The sequence below is a fragment of the Daphnia magna genome, linkage group LG9 (assembly GCF_020631705.1).
Source record: "Daphnia magna isolate NIES linkage group LG9, ASM2063170v1.1, whole genome shotgun sequence".
NCBI classification, from domain to species: Eukaryota; Metazoa; Arthropoda; class Branchiopoda; order Diplostraca; family Daphniidae; genus Daphnia; species Daphnia magna.
In genome coordinates this window covers 2,180,929-2,197,784 of record NC_059190.1, presented here as the reverse complement: position 1 = coordinate 2,197,784, position 16,856 = coordinate 2,180,929, and the positions used below count along the sequence as shown (strand labels likewise).

The following is a 16,856-nucleotide window of genomic DNA, read 5'->3' as shown; positions in this document are numbered from 1 at the left end:
AGAGATGTGGCTTCTTGAGAGAGCGACCCGTATTTTTATATTTTATTTCATTCTTTACATTTCAAATGATTATTTTTTTTTCCACGTTCCGCTTGAATGATCGAACTTTTATTTTTCATTTTTAAGTGCGCCATAATGGCACCATAAGGCATGTCTGTGTGTGTGTGCGATCAGCGACGCAAATGACGGGGTCAATAAAACCATAAAAACGGGAAAGGGAAGTCGAGACGAGGACGCTTTGTGTGCGGGAATAAATGTTTGAAAGACGAGGAGGGGGGGGGGGAGCAGCTCGATGTGACGCCAATACAGATATAATAATAAGACAAGCAACAGCGGCTCGACCCGATAATAGAGGTCGAGCTTTAAAGCCGATCGCCCCTTGCAATAAAACTTTTGTAATCAGCAGGTTTTTATTTTTTATATTGACTTGATAATTTCGTTGCTGTCGGACCGGCTGACCGACCAGACATTTCAGTCTCCTATTTTTTTTTTTTGTCTTATTTTCGCTTTTCACTCAATAATAAAAAATTGGGAAATGTTTCTAAAATGAGATATGACCTTATCGAGTCGACTCGCGCAGTTGCCAGTTTTATTTTTTGTGGGCTTTGTTCTCTTCGGGATCGCAACAGGTTGAGAAACAATGCCGTCAAAAATACAAAACAACAAAATTGTATCGTGAATGAGGTAATTTTGAATGAAAAAAAAAAAACGAAGGCAGGGCATCTAGACTGGTGAATGAGAAGAATCAACTGAGAAAAATAATGCTCGAATCTCTTGATGAGATTCTGGTGCCGCCGCCTTCCGTCCACGCCCACTGGGGGGGACCCTGCCGCCGCCGCCGCCAAGTTGTGTATATACCTACCGTAGGAACGAATGTTATAACCGTAATTATATCCGTCGCGCTGGCTGGCCATTTCAGCGATGCCAATTGAAGATGAAAAAGGGAGGAGGAGAAGGGCTATACCAAGAAGGTAGTGGGTATATTTATTTAATAAAAGCAACACACACAAAAAAGAAGATGAGGGTCAGAGATTTCGAGTGATGGAGATTTTTTTTTTTTCTTCTTCTTCTTTCCCTCCACTTCCGTCTGACTGTCGCCATCGACAATACGGCGAAACACTGTCATCATATCATCATCAACGACTCTGTTCTTCGTCGTGTGGGTCTGTGTTTTTCCTTTTTTTCCCATAGATTCGACGCCATCCACTCGGTGATGATGGCCAAAGTGTAATGTTCCGTTGACGTGTCGTTCGTGACAGACGCGCAGCCAGTTGCACCAATTATCTACCCATCCGCCCCAAAGAAAAGAAAAAAACGAACTCCCCCCTTCTTTTTAACGCGCACCTGAGGAAAAAAAAAAAAAACCAAACAAAGACGACAACAAAAATCAATGCCAGCCATTATAAACTGATTTTTGAAGAGGGGAGAACTGAAGTTTTGAACAGTCTAACGTCGTAGTTTGGATGTACGTTTTTTAAACCTTCATACTTTTTTTTGTTGTACATTTCTCGTCGCATGCGAGATACTTGCGCTTGATTGGCGACATACCAGTATGTCGCTAGTGTACAATTAACATTTCTTTTTTCTTAAATCATCATCGAAAAGTTTGTGATCAAAAAGAAGGAGAAGAAAAAAAGAGGAGATGCTTTGTAGTTTAAAAAACTTAAATTTTACAGAACGATCGATCGATAGACTGTTCAATTGTTCGGTTTGAGTTTCAGCTAAAACGGGGCCGTAATACTGTAGATTGAAATATAAAAGTTGGAACACACATTTTCTGATGTGCCTTTCGGGCCTTCTGGCCGTTGAAAGAAAGAAGGAAAAGTTTTTTAAACTCCGGAAGGGTAGAGAGAGAGAGAGAACTGGTATATAGCCAATTACATTATTGAGTAAAAGAAGAAGAAACAAGACAGACGAAGAAGACTGGAGCTCCGTTCTAATGAGAAGAATCTGGCCATCCTTTGGTTGATAATTGATTTGCCGAGCTTGGAAAACTTTATACTTTTTCGTTGGTGCGTTTAACTGGGAGGAAGGGAGTTACAACGCGAGCAAGAGTATGGGCAGGGCGATTGCGGATGAAAATGGGGGATAAGGACAACAAAAAAAAACCTTGGCTTCTTATTCATTCGATTGAAAGAAATCAAAGTTTTATTTTTTATTTGGGGGGGGGGGATATCCTTTTGAATTTTTTTTTTTTAAAGATAAGAAAATGGCGGAACTTTTTAAGTATCGTCGAAACCCATTGATGATTTATTGCTCTTTCCCCTCATTTAACCGGTACCGGCTTTGGCTATTAACATATACGGCGAGCCAGTGCGTGTGTGTGAACTGAACACACACCGACGTTTGTTTGATGTGTACGGCCGGCGCTTCTGGCCATCGTTAACTGCCGTAGTTGAAAATTATACGACAAAACACTGAGGGGACGAGAGAGAGAGAGAGAGCGGGGAGAATTATAGCTAGGTTTAGCTCACAAAATAATTTTTTCGGGTTCCGCAACCCTCAAATATCCTACACGAAAAATTACCTGCGATAACCTTGCGAATATGGTCGATCTGTTTCACTTGATTTCTTCCGGGGGGCAAAGCTTTGCCCTGGCAACCGGATTTCCCTACACCCACCATTTTATTTTTAAAATAAAATAAAACATTTTGATTTCCTCCTTTTTTACTTGTTTCAACATCTTGTCGATGGAGTGGAAATGGACGCCAGTCTATTCACTAACAGTCAAATGAAGCTTAAGTGTTTTTTATGTTACGTTTCTTTCTTAGGGGGGGGGGGGATAAAATACTGACGCCCTTCAAAATTTGCTTCCATTTCGATCCTCTTGCTTGTCACTCCAGACGACTATTAACACGCACAAGGCCGTGTTTGTGTCTCGTTTATTGTGCACTTGTATATTTATCTTATTTTCCTTTCCCTACTTGACTTATCCGTTCGTCTTCGCATCTCTTCACTTAATGGGCGCCCACCTTATTATTTTATCTATTTACCTAATTTTTTTTTCCTTCTTTCGTTTGTTCAAGTTTTCACATGGAGAGTCGCGTAATCTGTAGGTTGGCGTTAGCGTTATCAGTTTAATTATGTTGCGCGCACCTTTTGCGTCGTTCCCACCTTTAAAAAAAAAAATCGATGATCCAGCAGTTGTTTTGTAGCGCTCGTTTTCCATGTTTAATCATTCTGTGATTATACCTTGATTCACTAACATTATTGCCTTGTTTCTAAAAAAAAAATTAATAATTTTGAAACCATTTTCGGGATCAAACTAAAGGGGGAAACGGGTGGAATTTGGCGGCGGACAGACGCACCAAAAAAAACCTGCTTTTGCTCGTAATGAGGTGATTGGCTAAGGTTGTTCCAATCATCATCATAAACACAAGACGTGTAACAATACCCTATGCCGCCGCCACTACATTTTTTCTTTCAAACTCTTCTCCTTTTTTGGTAGAAAAAGAAAGAAAGAAAAAAAAAAAAACAGTGGCTAGCGTGGCAACGCTGTGTCTCAGTCGCTTACCGGGGTGTTTGATTTACGGCCAACACTCGCACTTTACAGCGTGTTAAAGAAGAAGAAGAAAAAAAAAAGGTGGAGGAAGAACAGAAAGGAAGGAAAAAGAAATAGGTAAAAAAAAGGGGGGGGGGGAAGAAATGTGATTTACAGCTTTGCAGTGGAACTCACGGATAAAAAGGCCACTTTTTTTTTCTATCGTTGCGTTGCCGCTTTTTTATTTTTTTACTTGCTCATATGTGTATTTTTTTATGTAAAGCCCCAAAATGGTCTTTAAAAAAAAAAACAGTAGGTTTGGATCGTGAGACAAAATAATTGAACTGGATGTAAATTACGAGCCTGTGCCGCTCCGGAATTGCTTTTTGTTTAACGCCTTTTGTTTTTGAATGGCCGGTGTAGGTTTTTTTTTATTTGTCTGTGCTAAATGCGGATTCGTACGCTCGTCAATTAGTTCAGTTGTATCGATGACGAACATGAGGCGAATGAAAGGGGGGGGGGCGGTTTATGGCAATTTATTTTTTCTTTTCATTAAAAAATTTTTTTTTTTTTTCAGTTTTTCTGGCGTTTTGAAATTTTTCTCCCGGGCGTTGATGTATTTGAATCTATGGCGGCAAAAAGGACTTGTGATATTATTTCTTTGGTTACGAAAATAAAAATGGGACAAATGAAGAAAAAGAAAAAGAAAAATCTGAAAAAAAATGAAGAATAAGACGGGAAAATTTTCGTCGGTATTTATAGAAAGAGCCCTCCAGTGTCCATTAATTTTTATTGCCTCTAAATCTGAATGATGGTTAGAAAAGAAGCCAAGAAAAGAGACAGAAAGATGGGGAGGAGTTTGAAAAAAATGGGGGGGAGAAGAAGAAAATAAGAATTTGAAGAAAAAAAGTAAATGCATTATATCCATATTGTATACACGAAAAGAAAAGGCACTTGGTCCGCGTCGCAATGAACCGAACAGCAGGTGAAATGAATCACGTTATGTATCGGGTAAAGAACTTCCTGTCTTTTCAAGTGGAACGTCGTACAAGAAAATCGTGTCCCGAAGAAGAAGAAGAAAAAAAAAAACGATAATTCTTCCACACACACACACAGAGAAAAAAAAAAACGGGCATTACTCCGTTTGTATATTACGCTGCTTGTACATAAGTAAAAATGTGTGTAAGAGATTGATTTATTTTCGAAAAAAAAAAAAACTGGAGAAAAGACCGGACACGCGTTCAATCCGAAGAGGTCGGTGAAAAGTCAAGTACAAAACATGGAAAAATCTTTTTTTTTTCTGTGTGTGTGTGTGTGTGTGTGTGTAAGAGGTCCTTGGAAACGAGTCAACTTGTTCATGCGTTGAAATTTCTAAAACTCGCTTGCGTCCATCGTGTGATAAACGACGCTAACGTTCGTCGTTGCTACCGAGATTTTTCATTCGGCAGATGGGCTTAAACGACGCTACACGTATCATTGCCATGTATCCCCCCCTTCTTCTTAAAAAAAAAAAAAAATTAGATTTTCCATGATGAATGTTTATCATTGAAAAGAAGTTGAAAAACGAAACGCTCGGTCGAGAAACGATTTAAAATGTTGATTTTTTTTCGGGGGGGTTGTCGACTGAACATCGTTCGAGATTTAGTTGCGCAATTTCCGGTGCAATACAGGAGAACGAACGCTTTTGTTTTCGTCCTATAGTTCAACATCTCTTGTACGGGGTAGTAAGGGGGGGGGGGAGGGGGTAGTAGTTTGTGTTTATTGTTTGCAGGTAAAAAAAGGCGAGAGCGCACACAATATAAAGGTAGGCGCTACGTGATGATGGAAGAGCTTATGCCTGGACGGATGAGTGTGTATACACTTTTTCGAGGGTGTAGAACGGATGGAAACGCAAAGGGGCCTTGACTTGAACCGCGCACATTCAACCGAGTCATGCAATCCACTACCGATCAAAGCAAACAAAAAATGTTTTTTTTTTTTTTTTTTTTCTTTCCCCGGCTCCCTCCTACACTTTGATGCTTCGACGACCGCCACCTGATGGCATACCACCGAGAAATGAAAAGCTCAAAGAGAAATGGGAATAAACAAATAGGATTGCGGGGGGTTTGTCGAAAAGGCGCACACGGAAAGGAAAATCGTAAATGTATGTATGCATATATTTGGAAGTTTCAGAAGAACAGCAGGTTGGCCAGTAGCGCCTTACTACCGTAGTCGTAAGTACACGTCGGTCATACTCGGAAGGGCATATCATGCGATACCCCCCTCTTCTTCTTCTTCTTCTTTTTTTTTTTACCTAGAAAAATGTAAACAAAACACGATCGGTAATTGTATATTATCCGTCCCTCTTCTGTACGTAGCAGCTCTGTTGCAAGCTCACGGTTCATACTTTCCGAACATCAGCCGGTGAGGTTTTCGACCGAGCATATCGACTTACGTTAGTTATGCAAGGTTGATTTTGATGAATAAGTAGAATATTATTATTTATTTTTTGTTTTTATAGGAAAAATGGATGCGAAGTAGAAGACAAGGAGGGGGTGGGGGGTTATAGGAGAGTCATTGCTTTCTTTCATTTTTATATATTTTTTGAAGAACAATAGCATAAAGGGGGGAAGGGAAAGTCAACACCCGAGCCGAACGAACGAAAAAAAAAAAAATGCGAAAAAAATTTGAAAAATAAAAATCGGTTGGAAATGGATCCGGCTGCATAATCGCTTTGAACACAATCTCGTCATTCGTAATATAAACAATAAAGAAGAAATCACACACCAATCTTATTCTTATTCCGTTATAATCAACCTTCACCCCCACCCCTCTCTACGCATTATTTTCCAGCTGACCGGGTAAAAAACCACACCCCCTCCCAAAAAAACAGGTTGCGAATTTTAAGAACCATGTCCTTGCTCCGCGTTTTTTTCTTCCCCCTTTTTAAAAAATAATAATTCAAACATATTTTTTTCAAGTGCTTGGTAACGATGACGACATTTTCTTTGTTTGCGTTTTGCTTCCCGGAAAAAGAAAAAGGGCATGAGAATTTGTGATGTGAAGAGTTTAAAGGTTCGTCGCTTGTATGATTGCAATTGAATATCTCTGCCGGTAGCTGTTTCGAACAAAATATTTAGTAAAAGTAAAAAGCGATAACAGTGGCGAAGATTTTGAAAGAAAGAAAAAAAAAGGAACGGCAGGGGAGGCGTGTTCGGTAGCGGCCATTTGGGGCGGACTTATGGGACAGATAACACGCCCCCTCGGCGAGTTTTCTTGCGAGACTTGTCAGGATGAAAATAGAAAAAGATGGGCGAAAGAGGTTGGATATTTATAGCTGAAAGGAAAAGAGACAACAGACGAAGAAAAGATCTTACCTGGTGTGTGTGTCTGTGTGTACCTGAATTGCAGCCAAACATGAGAAAATATAGGGTAGCCACTTCAATGTGTCGCCGTTTGTAATGTACGGCCTTAGGTTCGAGCCTGGGTTAGGCTGCAAACTTTTATATATCGAAAGCATTCTATTTTTTCGTATTGAAATACGGCAGGCTCAATATTTATCGAAGAGACATTTCTATGAATTGATTATATTTATTTTTTTCTGGGTTTATATATATATATTTTTTCTTTTGTCGTTGCGTAAATATTTTCTTTAAACTGGTTGGTTTGTTCCACACAAACACGTCTATTATTTATTTTTTTTAACGACGTTCCTGCTGTTATTGTACAGTGTGCATATATTTCTTTCTCTCGCTCTTTTGTGTCTTATTTTATGTGCGACCGCTTCTTTCCCCCACGTTTTGGATGGGTACATTTTTGCTGACGATGCTGCAGCCATTTTTCTTAAACTCTGCAGAGCAATAGTCTTTCCTTCTTTGAAAGAAAAGATGTTCATCATGTTTACGTTGTTTTCTAGATCCTCCATCAACCACCAGCCAAAGACTTTTTTTTTTTTTCTTTTCTTGTTTCCTAACCAGTTTTTAACGGCCATCTGGCTAATTAGCTTTTCTGGAGAGCTCTCTAGCAGCTGATATAGTAGTCCCGTTTTTTTTTCCCCTTTAAAATGTTATTATTGTTATTATGTAAGAGCTGGTCGCTGCAACATTCGGCACTCTCTCTCTCTCTTAACAGTCATCTGATCGCCTTGAGCTAATAGTTCAATCGATTGCTTGCGACTGATAGACGTTAATGTAATCTACTTTCTCCCGGACGTTGTATATTATACAGATTAGATTTTTCTCGTTCACCTGGACTATTATATAGGCCGTTTCAACTTTACGGTCACTTCAAAAGCCCTTCGTTTTTCTTTTTTTTTCTTTCTTTCTTTAGAGACAGGAGGGGGAATTAAACCGTGTTAGTGCGGAGCAAAAAGTGTAGGACCGCCCGTTGGTTTGCATAGACTTGTATACGAAGGTACACACACACCTATAGGCAAAAGGGGGCATCAGATCATATAGCCACACACACACACGAACACACCAGAGGGGGGGTTACATAAGGTAGCTGCTGCCGTGTGTTCTCTCTTCGGTTATAATTTTTTCGAAATTAAAAAAAGGAAAAAGTAAAAGAGAAAAGAATCGCTTTTGAAAGGGCTTCATTAACTCGATATGCTTTGCGGAGGAAAAGAGTTTTGTGCCGACGCCGCTCCGTGTGTTACTGGTAACTATAGAACTGAAAACAATGGGACGAGAAAAATGAAAGGGAAGAGAACCGATCTCATGGAAACCCCCAATGAGGAACAGAGGGGGAAAGGGTGGCTGCCATCATTTTTTCTTATTTTTTTTATTCTGCATGATAATAGTTCAAACTCTTCTTTTTTCCCCCTATACAATAAGCAATCCATTTGATTTTTTTATAAATAAAAAAATGGGGTTGAAAACAGTAGAAGGGGTTGCGTGATTGTCATGCAAGTTGTGGGGTGTCGTCCATCGTGCGGTAAAAAACGAAGCACCCGAGTGTGAAAAGCAGAGGGGACAACTGCGAAATGAACGCCAGCGCATCACCATATAGACGCAACGGCATTTGCATAATATGTAGAGCGCATAGGTTTGAAATATCGGGTCTCTCTGTCAACTTCTTTTCATTGCGCAATGTATGTGGCTCGTTTGCGCATAGCGGTCGCCTTTTCTTACCTCTTTTTTTTTTCTTTCTTTCTTTCTTCTAATATTCAAACAATATAGCAGGAAAGCTTTTGTTGTTATTAACCAAGCGTATCCTACAGATTATCATGTACGAGAGTCTTTTTTTTTTTTTTTTGAACTCTAGTGCACGTTTGTTTGAAATCCCGTTGGATGATTTGATATGAATCGAAAGTGCTGCGCTTTTAATGAAATTCAATAGAATCGAACATTCTTTGAATACAACAAGCGATTTTAAAAAACTGGTAGAGTCAAGTGGATAAAAAATGGAGGAAATTCCACAGTTGCAACACTTTTTTTTTTCCGGATTTCGAAAGGATGTTTTCTAGTATCAACTAATAGCTGTAAATATTATCTTAATACGAGTTGGGTTATTTGAACGATGGGAGCAAAAACACAAGAAAAGGAAACGACCGTTGCCGTGTGTCGATCACAAGACAAAGAAGACCAGATACTTAACTTTTTTTTTTCTCTTTTTCTTTTAAATATTACAAAAAAAAAAAAAAAAGGAAAAAGGCCAACCGAAATGATCAGGCGTGACTTGACTGGCTAATTGCTGTTGAGCATCAACTCGATCCTTGACTCAAACCGTTTTCTTCTTCTTTTTAACGTCATGTATACAACCCACAGTAGAACACAACTACTGGTGAAATAAGGAAGTGACCTTTTTTTTTTTCTTCTTCTTTATTTTTGTATGGAAAATGTAATTTTCTTTTCTTCTTCCTCCTCCTTCATTTTTGTGTGTCGAAAAGTAGTAGAAGAGTTTCAAAAAGAGATAACCACCAACCAACCGAAGCAAACAAATAGGTATGGCGGCATCGTCGGAATTGGTTGAAACCTGTTGAACGAGTCGAGTTTTTTTCTTTCTTCCCCCAACTACTGTTGTCCACTTCTTCTTTTTTTGCACATCGAGTTTGTTATGTTGTTGTTTTTAAGGAGAAAAAAAGAAAAAAACTACTGTGAGTGAACTTGTTTTTTTCTTCCTTTTAAACACACGCAGAAAACAAAAGAGACGCTAGTTTGACGCTGTTGTGTTTCGAGAGGGTCTACACCCTTATGAATTTATTGTGTCGTGCGTGAGGACCACCTCGTGTGTTGCAATACAGCTCCCGAAGAAGAAAATTTTTTTATTTAATGATTGCTCTGCGTCTATATGGACCCTCCTTCGCAGCCGCCGTTGTCTGTGTTGCTGACTTCATTAACGTCTTCAATTATCTTTCCAAACCCTCCCTTCTCCGAAAATAAAAGAACGTTGAAATTTTCTTTTTCCCACCACCGTCGTCGCCACTGGTGGTTGCATAGTACCGAAAAATATAGAGCTCGCATCGTTTTTTGTTTTGTTTAAAAAAATATATATATATTTTAGGGTCTTATTATTCTGTATAGACAGAGTGAGCATAGTCAGTATCTATCCTGTTTTAAATATCTATCCCTTTCTTCTTTTTTTATGTATGATATAATATCTTCGACGGGGGCAGAATGGAACACACAAAAAAAAGGGGGAAAGAAAAAAAAAGAAGGGCCATCAAAAACAAAAATTGACGGCGGGAGCATTTTAAATTATTTTTTACGATGGACGCGCGGGCATCAAAAAAGAAGACCAAACGTTTTTATTCTTTTTTTTTTTTATTCTAATACGGGGAACAAAAAAAAAAAGGAGGAAGATGAGGGGGGGAACCTGCTGCTGGATGCGTTATATAGGGCTACACCTAATGCGGTAATCATCACCTGAGGCGGCCCATCAGCAACCAATGGCGACGGCGGCACATCAGGCGGCGGCTGCGTTCAAACAGCTGCTCGACTTGGGTGTTTTTATTTTAATGCGATACGTTAAAAAGGAAAAAAAAAAGGGCAAGGGGAAGAAGGAACAAAGCTGTGTTAGCAAAAAGAACGCCACCTGTAAGATTTAGGGATGCGCTACCGGTCCGTGGCGTCCGTTGCTATGGGTTACCATTCTTTAACTTCGTTTGATTTTCCTCGGCCGCAAATCCAATCGACTGCATTTCTTATTTCTTCCAGTCTTCAGTCAATTAAACAGAAAATGATGATAACGAGGAGAAAAAAGAAAAAAAAAACAAAACAATGGATGCAATGGATGGGTAGATTTTTTTGTTGGGTCTGCACGTGAAAGAAACGCAACCTTGTACGTTTGATATACACACACACACACACAAAAAACGAGAGATTGTAATTGAATTTCAGTTCGAGAATGAGGCAGATAGCCTCAAGGCCAATCTGTATGTTCTACTAGATTATTTTTTTTCCCCCTTTTTATTTTCTTCTTCCTCTTCACTGATGTTCTCCTTTTTTTTTTTTTCGATTCAAGGCAATCACCATCTGTAATAATAATCATGCGCCAGAAGGCAATCAGGGCCAGAGCAAAAAGCATTTTTGTGCGTAGGCTAATATATCTTGAGACTATAGCGATGAAGATCAGGCGATAGCTAAAAAAAAAAAAAAATTGATCTCCACATCGCATGCATCTAAAAAGAGATGCCTCGTCAATTGCTCGTGTATCGTTTAAATTCGGTTAAACACGACAGCTACACTTTTTTTTTTTTTTTTACGTGAAAAGGTCGCCGTATGGCGTTCGAAGGCGATGCGGAAGAAGACGCCCTTTTGGCAATAGTTGGTGGGGGAGCTGTTGGGGCTGATGCGATTATACTTAATCACGCCCGAGCGACGTCAACACACTCTAAAAGAAAAGCAAGCGGACTGTCTGCCGTGTGCTTGTGCGGCAATGGCCATTTTAACCGCGATGGAAAGTAGCAACTCTGCCCCCCTTTCTTCTCGTTTTTGAATGCTTGAACAAGTGCTGCAACGCGAAGATCGGCAAGCGACATCAAAGTGTGAGGGATGAGGGCGAGCAGCACGGATCGGGGGCAGCCGAGAATTCCGTCAACCGTCTGGAGGCGAAGAGGGATTGCTCTCTGTACGTGCGGGCATTACTTTTTTCTTTTCTTTTTTTCTTCAACTCGTTTCCGTGCTTCTATTTTCGCCCCTCTTCCATCGTCGGTCGTAAACTTAATGAACACGGTCGGATGACTCGTGATTGGATGCGAGCACCAAGGTCTGCTTAAATGTAGGACACAACGATGGCGATGTAAAAAGGATTTTGTTTTCTTCTTCTTCTTCTTCTTATCTTGCACGTAGAAACGAAGTGAAATTCTGTGCTTTAATTTTTTTGTTATCCTTCAATTTCGAATGAGAGTGCACGTCAATTGGGAAGGAGAGGGGAGGATCTGTGTAAATGTGAATCGTCATTGAACAGCGACAACTTCAAACAAATAGGGAAACAAATAAAGGCGACGTAATAGACGTGTGTGTGTGTGTGTGTGTGCAGGTCATCAACACATACACACTCGATGAGTTCTTCTTTTTCCTGGTAACAGACGAAGAGGAAGGAAAAAAAAAAAAGTTAAACGTCATCGTCGTGTCATGATGATAACCATTTCCCTTATTTTTTTTCTTACTTGTTATTCCTTTTTGTCGTAGCCCCACGTTGTCGTCGCCACTCACGTTCGAATGGCGAGGCAGATGAGGTGACACGGTAACAATGACGTGGAAAACATGTGTGCAAAAGGAGACACACGCAGGGGAAGAGCCAAGTTTTTCTATTTTTTTCTTGTGTCTATTATTATTCTAGCCTCTCTTATTTCTGTTCACTTCTTGATAAACAGCTCGACCTGAACGTCTCTTAGTTTTTTTTTTGAATATTATTGTTTGCTTCAGCATTTTTTCCCAACCAGTCAGTACAGACTAAAATAATATGAGCGGCCATTCTCTTTTTTTTTTTTCTTATTAAAAAAAAAAAACTCTTCAAATATGACATCTCATTTCAGTTGATTGTCGCGCCTCTCTTTCCCTGGAAAGAAGCGACTATCGTCTGTCAATTGACACAATAGGATTCGAGAAAGTTTGGTTCTTTTAAACGCGTCCCTATTTTTTTTTTCGCCTCTTCGTTTTCTTTGTTGTTTCTGCTGTTGTCTCTTTTTTTTCCCCCTCCATCAATAAATACAAGACTGTTTAGCTGAGACGGGAAGCATATGCAGATGGGATTTTGAGGGGGGGGGGGATGTTATTGGCGTCTTTTATCCCCGTCACGTCTTCCTGCATTGTTATTGTATGATCTCGTTTCTAGTCATTTCAGACATTCAAGAAAAAGAGAAAACGAGTCACTTCTTTTTCGTCACTAAACTTATGAATAAGATGGATCATAATAAGCTCTTTAGGATTCGATTAGATCTACTCCCCATACTCGAGAACGGATAGCGTTTGCCGCTCGGTTTAACTCGATGATTATTATTTATTTTATTTTTTTAAATAGGTCTTTATCTTTTCTTTTTGAATTGTTTGAGAAGAAACAACAAATGCCAGTTTGGTTGATGCGTTCGAAATGAAATAACGCGGACTAAACGGAATCGTTTACATAACAACACGACGAGGTTTGCCCAGGTGCACCTTCCCGAATTGATTTTAAAAGAAAAAGAAAAAAAAAAAATGCTGTTCACGTTTGTTTCGTTTGGCGCAAGAATTAAATGCAGGGAATTTATTATTATTATTATTTTTTTTCCCTTTCAACTTTGGGGGAAGGGAACGGATTGTCTGCGGACGAGTTATATCAAACGAGCAGATCGATGACTAGAACCGTTGAAGTGATGATCCAATTTACTTGAGCACAAGACCCGTTTTATTTCTGTTATTTTCTTTCGTTTTTTTTTTTTTTTTTTCTCTTGAACTAATTCATTGTATTTTTCTTTGTTTGTTTGTGTGTGTGTGTTATCTTTTTTCACAGAGGTGACAATCAAGCAGCTGAAGGAGAAGGTCCGCCAAAAGCTGAAGAATCCCTGGAACTAATAGTTCAGGTAAGAAGTTGTTCTTGTCTTATAGGAAGAAAAATACCCTCACACACATACGCGTATAGATGTTGTAATTCGCGTTTGATTGTCTTCCTTTATTTTTCTTGCTTTTCTCTAACTACTACTACTACTGCTTGTTATCTTTGGTTGATTGCTTGATATCCCCATTCCATCAACTTTTTTTTTTTTTTTTTACCTTTTGCGTTCGCTCGGTAGCCCCCGGAAGGAAGGCAAACAAACGAATCAAACCAGTTTTTTTTTGTTTTTTCCTTCCACTTTTTGTGTGTGTGTGTGTGTGTTAACCATCGTTTTTATTTTTTTGATGATGCATTGGTATACCTGTAAACAACCTTGCCGCTCGGCATTCTCTCTCACACACTATTTTATTTGTTATCGCTCGTCTCGCTTTGTATTGATAGCGAGGAAGACTTTAAGAAGATTCAGCCGGTCTTTTGTGACAGAAAACAAAAAGGGGGGAATCCGATGTCAAAGGTTCAAATTAACTATTTTTTTTTCTTTGTAAAAACGTAATCGCGGTACTACTTAAATTTGCCGCCGTCGCTTGATCAAGAAATCCGACATTACAGTTCTTGATCTACTCGTCTAATCTCGATGACGTTTCAAATGTTTTCCCGCGCCCCCATAAATCTATTTCGCTTTTTTTGGTTGTGTTGTTTTTGAGGTCACATTTTTTTTTTGTTTCCTTTCCTCTTATTTTTCCTCTGAATTACTCGGGGAAAAAAAAAAAAGGAACGTTGAGAATCTTGTCATTTGAACTTGATGTGCTTGTCGGACTTGCACACAACGGTGAAACGTGTGAACCAATGAAAGGGAATCTTTTCGTCGGCGAAGCAAGTGAACGCAGCTCAACCGCAAGTCGAACGAAATAGACACTGACATCTTTGTGCTTTCTTTTTCTTAACACTTGGTTGTGTTTCTCTTCAACCCCCCCTCTCTGTAAAACAAAACAAAAAGGAGAGGACATTAACGATGGGACTTTAACGAAGCGGTGACGGAGAGACGACAGCCGCGTTCGTCCAGCTGCCGATGTCTCTTTTGTCAGGGCTCGATGGCCGACTGTCCAGACGAGTTGACGAGACACGATGTAAACTAGATGAGTTGACGTGTTCGCTGGTAATAGACACTCGCTGGAAAACGCATATCAAAATGGCGAGAAACCAAAAAAAAAAAATGAAGTAAAAAGTTTAACGCGTCCCGATCACGCCCTCTGCCGCTGCCGTACTTATTAGACAACAACTAAATGCGTATATACATGAGGTGTTTGATTATTATATTTTTTTTTTCTGTGTTTTGCGGTCAAAAAAAAAATATATACTGTATATAAATATGAATACAGGAAGACGGCTTAATATGTAACAGCACCGCCATCGTTTTGCGGCATTTGACTTCTGTTTTTTTTTTTTTGTTTTTTAGGAAGGGGGGGGGGTTTCTTACTACAACCCACAGATGGTTCGTTTATCGAACTTTCTATTTGACTTTTGTAGCCATGGAGCGTTTCACGTGTACGCTTGGAAAACGAAACAACAGAGTTTTTGAAAGACAAGTAGGGAAAGAGAAAAGAAAAAACAAAACATCGTCTATAGCCAAGGAAGAAAAGAAGAATGATTCAAACATTGAATTGGCCTTTGAACTCGAAACTCTGATGGTTCAATGAAGACTTCCTGTCGTGCTCACGAAATTGTGTGCGCGTCTAGCATTGGATATATTTACATACGTCGTAGACAAGGGGGGGGGGGAATACAAAAAAACCCCGAGTAGCAACGATAGAGCCCTATAAATCTCCAGTAGAAACATTTCTTTCCTCTTGTTCCAGCGAAACAACCGTCCACTCTCTTGCATCATTCTTTCTGTTCATAACACAATACCTTCAGTCATATTTTTGATTAGACCCCAAGAGGTCAGGTGAAACACACACACGGTCGCATATAAAGCCTTTTTTTTTTTTTTCTTTTTCTCTTCCATTTTTTTTAAGAAGGGGAAATGTGGGACGCTCGCCAAAAGTTGTACATTTCGATGTTGCTCTTTTGGTGTGGCCATCCCACGTCGTTCAGTTTCTCGCACAGCAAAACTCGTATCAACTTTTGCTTCACTGTGTATACACACAGCACACAGACCAGAAAAGAATATGGAGTTTATACGAGGATGATGGATGGTGTTCGCATTAAGCTAACGATCTAAATGAACTGTTTGGCTAGAGCGGGGCGCGCAAGTTTTTTCGGGGTTGTTGATGAGCTCTCCTCCACCTCCTTTTTGGCAGACAGAGAGAGAGAGAAAACGCACGCTGCATGTCTGTGTAATATAGCCCCCACGATATGTGTGTTAAGCCCAGTCCGTTTTGTGTGTGTGTGTGTGTGTCGTCATTTTTCTGGTGGTTGCTGGAAACAATCATAACAATCACCGCGGGAGGCTACCAGCAGTCAACCGGGAAAGAAGAAAAAAAACTTTTCTGGTTGTCGTCGATTCCTCGGTTGAGGGCGGGCGGTAGTAGTAGTAGCTAGTAAGTAATCTATAAACACTAGACCGTGCTAAAGGAAGAAAAGAGAGAGAGGCCTGGAACTTTTGTTTCATTTTTGTTTTTGAACTGGTATAAAATAAAGGGCAGCACTACGGTTGATGGATGAGTTCTAGATTGAGCTTAGCCAAAAAGAGAGAGAGAGAGACCCAGCAACGCGCACATATCGTGCAAGAGCAACAGCAGCGAAACGTGGGAAATTTAAAGGAAAAGTCTCGTTTTTTCAACAAAAACACAAAAAAAAAATGAAAAGAAATATAGCCTGTTATTGGGCTCACGCTATACACCACGTCATCCTCTCACCGTTGTGTGTTGATGGCTCGGCACTGGCTTGTATATTATGTTACACTCTTCTCTATCTCTCTCTCTCTCTCCATATAAATATACAGGTGGAAGGCGATGATTGTTTGTATCCGCAAACGAGAATCGGAAATGCTCAATCTCTCCCGGTTTTTTCTTTTTTGTTTCATCAAAAACAACGACACAACACTGAAAAAAAAAAAATGAATGTTGCAATGAAAAACATCTGGCGTCTTTGTTTGATGGCGTCGACTTAAGTGCGATATGTAACGATCAACGGCGGGTCTAGCACAACACATGCATCAGCGGAAATGCAGCAAGACGTTGAAGGAGAACCCCGAAAAATAACTTCAAAACAACAAAAAAAAGAGCCACAGGGTAAAGCGGATATTGTACGCGGATCATTACCTTTCCCTCTATTGCCTTCCCCCCTTATTGTATTTGTACTGTACGCACAGCATTGCGTGAGTCGTCCGTGTTTCTCTCGTTCGAGCCACACACACTGGTCACTGATGGACCGTTCTATCCGAGAAATATACACGTAATAAGCGGGTGTGTATATTTGT

At 39.8% G+C, this 16,856-nt stretch overlaps 1 protein-coding gene across 1 annotated transcript in view; it reads left to right on the top strand.

Annotated features, from left to right (window-relative positions):
* Positions 1–16,856, top strand: part of LOC116930921 (homeobox protein cut) — a 195,635-nt gene that overhangs the window by 75,458 nt on the left and 103,321 nt on the right. The window contains 2 exon segments of the mRNA XM_045178761.1: positions 13,394–13,431; positions 13,434–13,463. Coding sequence (XP_045034696.1) covers positions 13,394–13,431; positions 13,434–13,463 — 68 coding nt within the window.